We start from the raw sequence: 8,869 nt of genomic DNA, 5'->3' as shown, positions 1-8,869 counted from the left end.
AAATATTTTATATTTTTATTTGATCGTTTTAAAAGCATCAGAAAGAGGATTGTACCGCCCCTTTAACAAGCATTCAGGGTCTGAAGGACTTCTTCCCTCACTGAGCCGCTGCCGCAGAATCTGTACCTGATGGGATAAAGGGGAAGCGAAGCCTAAATACATCAGTATGAGAGGGGGGAATTGCCCCCAAACTAGTAACGGCTATAACTCCAAATCCTTTATATGGGCACAGAACCCCTCAGTGACTGCTAATATCCTTATCATTTACAGTAGGGGGTACATTATCCCTTATAATACATGAGTGATACTCAGAGTTCCCTGTATAACTCAGCCTGCAGCCTTGTGCCTTTATATGGGCACAGAGCCCCTCAGTGACTGCTAATATCCTTATCATTTACAGTAGGGGGTACATTATCCCTTATAATACATGAGTGATACTCAGAGTTCCCTGTATAACTCAGCCTGCAGCCTTGTGCCTTTATATGGGCACAGAACCCCTCAGTGACTGCTAATATCCTTATCATTTACAGTAGGGGGTACATTATTACTATTACCTATGATAATATTATTGGGTTGCTTATACTTACGTTCTGCCATCTTTCCCATATTGCACAGTTACAGACTGAGCTCCCACTGTTGGCAGGAGGGGGTTGATCAGGTTATTGTTCCAGACAAACTTCACCTTATCCAAGGTTCCCACATCCGACTCCACATCAATGAACGCTGAGTGGGAGCTGCCGGACTTTAGGGTCCCCCTGTAGGAAAATACAAACAACATCATTTTGCCCAATCAACAAGGCGGAGCAGGGGGGTTCTTGTAGTCATTATTTGATATCAATGTTTTGAACAGGTAAGAAATATAGAAATGTGGGCACCTACTTGTATACCTCATACTGGCGGGTGTTCCCATTTCCCCCATACAGAGCCACATTGAAATATCCCTGTACGTCCCTGGAGCTGGTGATCTGAACTGTCACCTTGTACCTCCAACCTGGATCAGCAGGAGAATAAGGATTAATTCATAGAGTGTAAGCTCTTTTGGGCAGGGCTCCTGTATCGGTTACTGATTGCTTTATATGTTACTCTGTATGTCCAATGTATGTAACCCACTTATTGTACAGCGCTGCGGGATATGTTGGCGCTTTATAAATAAATGTTAATATTAATAATAACAATAGGGAGTAATGGTGCCCCAGGCAGCCCGGCCGGCCACCCCACGTGCGCAGTGACATCATGGGGGGGTATGTGCCACGCAGGGGGCAAGAGAGTGCAGCACACCCAGTAAGAGAACGCGGGGCAATAAAGTGTGGGATGGGGTAGGCAGAAGCACTGGCAATTCCGGGACCACCCCTTCTCTCCCGCTCTCTCCTAGGGGTGCCACCTCTGCCAGCTTCTTTCTCCGGGCAGGGGGCAGGCAGTGATGTCACAGGGGGCGGGGAGGGGTTGCCAGTGACATCATGGGGGCGGGAAAGGGCTGGGTCGGAGATGTCACAGGGGTGGGGCTATAACGTAGAGATTGGCTATTGCCCGATTGCCTCATCAATCTCAGCTATTTCTGCAAGTTTTCTTAATTTGGTAAACCAGGCAGGCAGTTTTGACCTTCCAAAAACTGGGCTATTTGGGTCAAAACCAGTGACAACCCCAGCGGGTCCAAAGGGCGGACAGCGCTAATATGCTCTCTGCACTTGCAGAGCTGAATTTTCTTTTTAAAAAAGTAAAAATTTGGCTTGTTAAGTTACGAGAAGCAACTTTTTTGCCGCCCCTGATAACTGGCCAATCACTGCAGTGCCAGTAGGGGGCATCACTAAGCATTTCTATCACCTGGCATTCACTTATCAGACAACCGGGGTCTATTAGAAGCTGCTCTGGGAGCTACTGGGGTGCTCCTGGGTGCTACTAGGGTGCTTCTGGGTGCTACTGGGTGCTACTAGGTTGATTATGAGTGCTACTGGGGTGCTTCTGGGTGCAACTGGGGTGCTTCTGAGTGCTACTGGGGTGCTTCTGGGTGCTACTGGGGTGCTTCTGGGTGCTACTGGGGTGCTTCTGGGTGCTACTAGGGTGCTTCTGAGTGCTACTGGGGTGCTTCTGGGTGCAACTGGGGTGCTTCTAAATGCTACTGGGGTGCTTCTGAGTGCTACTGGGGTGCTTCTGGGTGCTACTGGGGTGCTTCTGAGTGCTACTGGGGTGCTCCTGGGTGCTACTAGGGTGCTTCTGGGTGCTACTGGGTGCTACTAGGTTGCTTATGAGTGCTACTGGGGTGCTTCTGGGTGCAACTGGGGTGCTTCTGAGTGCTACAGAGGTGCTTCTGGGTGCTACTGGGGTGCTTCTGGGTGCTACTGGGGTGCTTCTGGGTGCTACTAGGGTGCTTCTGAGTGCTACTGGGGTGCTTCTGGGTGCAACTGGGGTGCTTCTGAGTGCTACTGGGGTGCTTCTGAGTGCTACTGGGGTGCTTCTGGGTGCTACTGGGGTGCTTCTGAGTGCTACTGGGGTGCTTCTGGGTGCTACTGGGGTGCTTCTGGGTGCTACTGGGGTGCTTCTGAGTGCTACTGGGGTGCTTCTGGGTGCTACTGGGGTGCTTTATGCCCCAGGCTTTATTGTAGTGCCATTACCCTTAGAGAGACAGAGGACTCTGTGAGAGGTTTGTACAGTGGGAGGTGCAGCCCATTAAGGGTTAAGCATGAGACGATTCCCCCTGGGGACCCCAAGAGCCCAGTTACACCCCCTGATTGATAAGCACATAATATCCCCAAATGAAACCTACGTGCAAATTCCTTTTCATCCCCAGTGTTCAAGAAATACTTTTGGCTGTTGATTATTTGTCCAGTGTAGGTATCGGCATAGTGACCCATCAATGGGCACCCCCCGCTGGGGCATGGGAACACCGCCCCCTGGGGACAGGCAGAGGGAGAGTATTATTAGTATTACAATATACAGACACATGGGGCCCCTATAGGAAGCTCCGGGGCCCTATTTGTACTTTCCTACCGATTTAAAGGTGTCGTAGGTGGCGGTGGGGAATCCGACGAAGCCGTCGCGCTTGAGAATGCTGTTGGTGTAGTACTTGTAGCTCCGGAGATGGTTGCAGGCCACAAAGTCGCGAGTTCCTTGTGAAACAACAGAGGGGGTTAAAGGGGACCTGTCACCATTTTGGGAACACTGCTCTGTATCCCCCCAAAATCGTATGCATTCGCTATCTCATTGATATCTAGGAAGTGCTGAATGGAAAGTGAAAGTAATTGTAATTAAAAATCTGAGCTGTCAGTCATATATTGCCTGCCCCGCCCACCTCGCCTTGTTATTGGCCTGGGGGTGCCCTGACCAGAGGCTGAAACTTCATGTCTTATTGGCTCACTCCTGCCTCTCCTTACCTGCGATTCACTCACCTTGCCATATCCCGTCGATATCTATAATCTGAGAGAGGGCGTTCTTCTTACATCCCGGCATCTCTTCTCCTCCATTGGGGAAGAAGTCAAGATGGCCAACTAATTGGCTCATTCCCAGTCCTGCCGCCATAACATAGAGACGGGATGTTATTGTTACTTTTTATTACTTATTTTTCTATTTAGTCCCTCCTCTATTCATATACCAGTCTCTACCTGGTTGCTAGGTTAAATTGAACCCTAGCAACCAGATAGCTGCTGGCATTCCAAACTGGAGAGCTGCTGAACACAACGCTGAATAATTCAGAAACTGCAAATCAGAAAAAATTGCAAAGACCAATTGCAAAATGTCTCAGAATAGCAGTCTCTGCATTATAGTATGGACCCTACATGCCTCATTACCTAGGTTTGGGAGCATTGGGGCTGCATCTGTATGTATAACATCTACAAACTTAGCGTCGGACGGATCCAGTCTCACTTCAATTGGGGTCCCCTGGAAGTAGGGCTCAGCCGGATCAAGACCTGGAGAAACACAGCCCATCCTTGAATAGACATGTGACAAACCTGACCAATCCTGTGTAAGGAAACTTGGATATTCTTAGTGTTCACGCCTACCTGTGATCCTGCCAATCCCTTTCCTCCTCTTTCCAGCCTCTCCGGCAGCTTGGGCTCCAAGGCTGTGGCCAATGACATGCACCATAGCTGGAGAGTGTCCGTACATGCTCTAATGGAACCAACATCCAGGTAAGTGTTCTGCAACATATCTGTGCCTATTGTTTCTCCTACTCCCATGTAACTGGAGGAGTCCCAAGCCGGACTTGGATTTCTTACTATTGAGTGCTATTCTGATACCTACTGGGAGCTGCTATCTTGCTCCCTTCCCATTGTTCTGCTGATCGGTTGCTGGGGGTGATGGGGGGGATATCACTCCAACTTGCAGCGCAGCAGTAAAGTGTGCCTGAGTCTGAGCTTTCAGCCAGCGCTACACATTAGAACTGCTCTCAGATAACCTATTGTTTCTCTTACTCCCATGTAACTGGAGGAGTCCCAAGCCGGACTTGGATTTCTTACTATTGAGTGCTATTCTGATACCTACTGGGAGCTGCTATCTTGCTCCCTTCCCATTGTTCTGCTGATCGGCTGCTGGGGGTGAGAGGTGTAAGGGTTAATCTCTTTAACTCTAGAGGGGGGGGATATCACTCCAACTTGCAGCGCAGCAGTAAAGTGTGCCTGAGTCTGAGCTTTCAGCCAGCGCTACACATTAGAACTGCTTTCAGCTAACCTATTGTTTCTCCTACTCCCATGTAACTGGAGGAGTCCCAAGCCGGACTTGGATTTCTTACTATTGAGTGCTATTCTGATACCTACTGGGAGCTGCTATCTTGCTCCCTTCCCATTGTTGCTATTTATAACAGGTTTGGATGATTTAATTATGACTAAGATATAATAATACTAATAAACTGTACATACCGTTAGGGTGTCAATGAAATAAGCCACTTCTGCGCCCACAACGCGGATATTGTTGGCCGCCTGGGTATAGAGAGTTCGGGATCCCCCCATCCAATCCACACACAAACAGTTCACGTCTTCCACTTGCAACATTGTCTGAGGGTTTTCACAAGAGAATTAATGGCCGGATTATATATTATATTATTATTATTATATATTATTATCACTTACCTTGCACATGTCCGTCAGCCAACTCTCCTCCCCTTTGTCAATGAAGCCGTGAATAATAAAGCGAGTTTTACGGGTGCTTCTGAAGTTTGATGCAGAGATTGTGGAGGGGTTTATAGCGGAAATTTCCTGTAATATACGGAATTATAAGTCACTAACTCAGTTGGTTTAATTTGGCCAACAAACTATATTATTCCAATTGCTCATTGCAGCAGGTCGTTCCCTACAGGGGAGTTCCAAGGAGCAAACATACCAGGAGTTATAGGGATTAATTGGTATGGAGGAAAGGAGATCTCACCATCAGCATACGAAGGGGTTCCTTACTGTAAGGGCAGTCAGGTTATGGGGTTCCCTACCAAGAGAGGGGGAATGAGTGATTCATTGGGGGTGGGGAGGAAAGGGGATCTCACCATCAGCATAGGAAGGGGTTCCTTACTGTAAGGGCAGTCAGGTTATGGGGGTCCCTACCAGGAGAGGGGGGGGGGCACTTACCTGGTAGCTATTGGGATTCTGCTGAGTGAATAGGAGGAAGCGAGTGTTGATCTTCTCGGGAGATTGGGGTAAATGGTTTATGGGTCTCTCCACAGTTCCTGCCCAGGGAACACTGTCTGGGAAGCAGCCGATCCGGTTATAACAAACCTCCCCGCCTGGGAATCATGGGAAGAGACCTCATGAGTCCGTCACTTACATTTCCCCCAACCCCAAAGCCTGTTTGTACCCCAATAAGGACTTCTCTACAGACACTTCTTCCCTTTGCAGGACCCACCACCCAGCTGCAATATTAATTGGATAAAGTACCTCTTAAAGGGGAAGTAAAGCCTCCCCACCAGGTAATTAATGTGTCCCCATGGCAACGGCCCCCAGTTTCCTTCCAGAACGTCCTCAATAAGAGCTACCATTACCTTACAGCACCCCTGTATCAGGGAGAGAACCCCAGGGCTGTTTGGGGGCACTAATCCATGTGAGGGTATTGGAGCTGTGTCTGGGGTCAGGATGAACAAACCCCTGGTCTATTTATTTATTTATATAAATATTATTATTTATATTCCCTTTATTTTACTGTAAATAACCAGTGAAATATATAGGCTTAGGTTATGTGTCCGGTTATATCTTTTATTTCTTACTTCACAACTTCATTTTGTTTTCCCTTATTCTTATTGAGCTTTTACCAAGAAACCCACCTTTTACAGCCCCCACTAGGAGGGTGACCAACCACAGCCCCCCGATCATCTAAAGGGAAAGAAAGAAATACTTCAGTTCTACTGGGAATGAACATAAAGTTATGTCTGTGTGTAATATGAATCTGATCAATGGATATTGGGGAGTTGTATCAGGAGTCAGAACCAGCAGTGCAGGGAAGGGAAAGGGACAGACACAGTGACAGTTACACATAACTATAAACCCAGTGAGAATGAGGAATGAATGGGTATTGGGGAGTTGTATCAGGAGTCAGAACCCGCAGTGCAGAGAAGGGAAAGGGACAGACACAGTGACAGTTACACATAACTATAACCCAGTGAGAATGAGGAATGAATGGATATTGGGGAGTTGTATCAGGAGTCAGAACCAGCAGTGCAGAGAAGGGAAAGGGACAGACACAGTGACAGTTACACATAACTATAAACCCAGTGAGAATGAGGAATGAATGGATATTGGGGAGTTGTATCAGGAGTCAGAACCAGCAGTGCAGGGAAGGGAAAGGGACAGACACAGTGACAGTTACACATAACTATAAACCCAGTGAGAATGAGGAATGAATGGATATTGGGGAGTTGTATCAGGAGTCAGAACCAGCAGTGCAGAGAAGGGAAAGGGACAGACACAGTGACAGTTACACATAACTATAAACCCAGTGAGAATGAGGAATGAATGGGTATTGGGGAGTTGTATCAGGAGTCAGAACCAGCAGTGCAGGGAAGGGAAAGGGACAGACACAGTGACAGTTACACATAACTATAAACCCAGTGAGAATGAGGGATGAATGGGTATTGGGGAGTTGTATCAGGAGTCAGAACCAGCAGTGCAGGGAAGGGAAAGGGACAGACACAGTGACAGTTACACATAACTATAAACCCAGTGAGAATGAGGGATGAATGGGTATTGGGGAGTTGTATCAGGAGTCAGAACCAGCAGTGCAGGGAAGGGAAAGGGACAGACACAGTGACAGTTACACATAACTATAAACCCAGTGAGAATGAGGGATGAATGGGTATTGGGGAGTTGTATCAGGAGTCAGAACCAGCAGTGCAGGGAAGGGAAAGGGACAGACACAGTGACAGTTACACATAACTATAAACCCAGTGAGAATGAGGGATGAATGGGTATTGGGGAGTTGTATCAGGAGTCAGAACCAGCAGTGCAGGGAAGGGAAAGGGACAGACACAGTGACAGTTACACATAACTATAAACCCAGTGAGAATGAGGAATGAATGGATATTGGGGAGTTGTATCAGGAGTCAGAACCAGCAGTGCAGGGAAGGGAAAGGGACAGACACAGTGACAGTTACACATAACTATAAACCCAGTGAGAATGAGGAATGAATGGATATTGGGGAGTTGTATCAGGAGTCAGAACCAGCAGTGCAGGGAAGGGAAAGGGACAGACACAGTGACAGTTACACATAACTATAAACCCAGTGAGAATGAGGGATGAATGGGTATTGGGGAGTTGTATCAGGAGTCAGAACCAGCAGTGCAGGGAAGGGAAAGGGACAGACACAGTGACAGTTACACATAACTATAAACCCAGTGAGAATGAGGGATGAATGGATATTGGGGAGTTGTATCAGGAGTCAGAACCAGCAGTGCAGGGAAGGGAAAGGGACAGACACAGTGACAGTTACACATAACTATAAACCCAGTGAGAATGAGGAATGAATGGGTATTGGGGAGTTGTATCAGGAGTCAGAACCAGCAGTGCAGGGAAGGGAAAGGGACAGACACAGTGACAGTTACACATAACTATAAACCCAGTGAGAATGAGGAATGAATGGGTATTGGGGAGTTGTATCAGGAGTCAGAACCAGCAGTGCAGGGAAGGGAAAGGGACAGACACAGTGACAGTTACACATAACTATAAACCCAGTGAGAATGAGGAATGAATGGGTATTGGGGAGTTGTATCAGGAGTCAGAACCAGCAGTGCAGGGAAGGGAAAGGGACAGACACAGTGACAGTTACACATAACTATAAACCCAGTGAGAATGAGGGATGAATGGGTATTGGGGAGTTGTATCAGGAGTCAGAACCAGCAGTGCAGGGAAGGGAAAGGGACAGACACAGTGACAGTTACACATATCTATAGATTATTGGGGGACAGGGTATATATATATATATATGGGGCAGTAGGTTCTAGCTCACCTTGCTGTGGATCCCGGGGCAGTTCTGGAGTGCACTGCTGGCGTGTGGGTACCTGCTCTGAAATACACAGGTGAGTGGGCGGGGCCTAGTGGTATCAGCTGATCAGGTTTATTAGCGGTACCTTTGCCTTGGGAAATCGGAAAGGATGGTGGAATTCCCGCAGGAATGGTTCTGACACTATTGTCTCGGGCAGTGAGTGACCCAAACCTGTAGGAAGGGGGCTGTTTAGTAATTAGGGGTATTATATGATACATTACACACCCGTGTAACCCTGAGAATGTTCTAGGGCTCTGATTGGCTCCACGTTTAGTTCAGTCAATATTCCAATTGGCTACAGTTTGTTCCAGACCTGTGAGTGTTCTGTATAATTCTCTGAGGCTCAGTTAGCTCTGGGAATATCCGAAGGATTTCATTGGCTCTGCAGGTCAAAGCTGAGGACACTCCCACATAAAC

At 47.6% G+C, this 8,869-nt stretch overlaps 1 protein-coding gene across 1 annotated transcript; it reads right to left on the bottom strand.

The window, feature by feature from the left end:
- On the bottom strand, window positions 1-8,725 carry LOC100486017 (pancreatic triacylglycerol lipase). Its single transcript, XM_031906097.1, has 13 exons — window positions 8,417-8,725; window positions 6,239-6,287; window positions 5,550-5,704; window positions 5,061-5,186; window positions 4,851-4,985; window positions 3,996-4,104; window positions 3,783-3,902; window positions 3,384-3,503; window positions 2,986-3,104; window positions 2,762-2,888; window positions 880-991; window positions 588-755; window positions 1-126 (listed from the first exon to the last, which is right to left on the bottom strand). Exons 2-13 carry the CDS (start codon window positions 6,285-6,287, stop codon window positions 63-65), a joined length of 1,404 nt encoding a protein of 467 aa, XP_031761957.1. The 5' UTR covers window positions 8,417-8,725; the 3' UTR covers window positions 1-62.
- Between the last annotated feature and the right edge of the window lie 144 nt (window positions 8,726-8,869).

Source organism: Xenopus tropicalis, chromosome 7, assembly GCF_000004195.4.
Source record: "Xenopus tropicalis strain Nigerian chromosome 7, UCB_Xtro_10.0, whole genome shotgun sequence".
NCBI lineage: Eukaryota > Metazoa > Chordata > Amphibia > Anura > Pipidae > Xenopus > Xenopus tropicalis.
Note: the sequence above shows the minus strand (reverse complement) of the source record. Positions and strands in the feature narration are given on the sequence as shown.

Coding starts and splice junctions, on each gene's coding strand:
- LOC100486017 (XM_031906097.1), bottom strand. CDS start 6,287: ATGATCGGGGGGCTGTGGTTGGTCACCCTCCTAGTGGGGGCTGTAAAA. Junction 5,705..6,238: donor CCTAGTGGGGGCTGTAAAAG/GTGGGTTTCTTG, acceptor CATGATTCCCAG/GCGGGGAGGTTTGTTATAAC. Junction 3,105..3,383: donor TATCGACGGGATATGGCAAG/GTGAGTGAATCG, acceptor TTGTTTCACAAG/GAACTCGCGACTTTGTGGCC.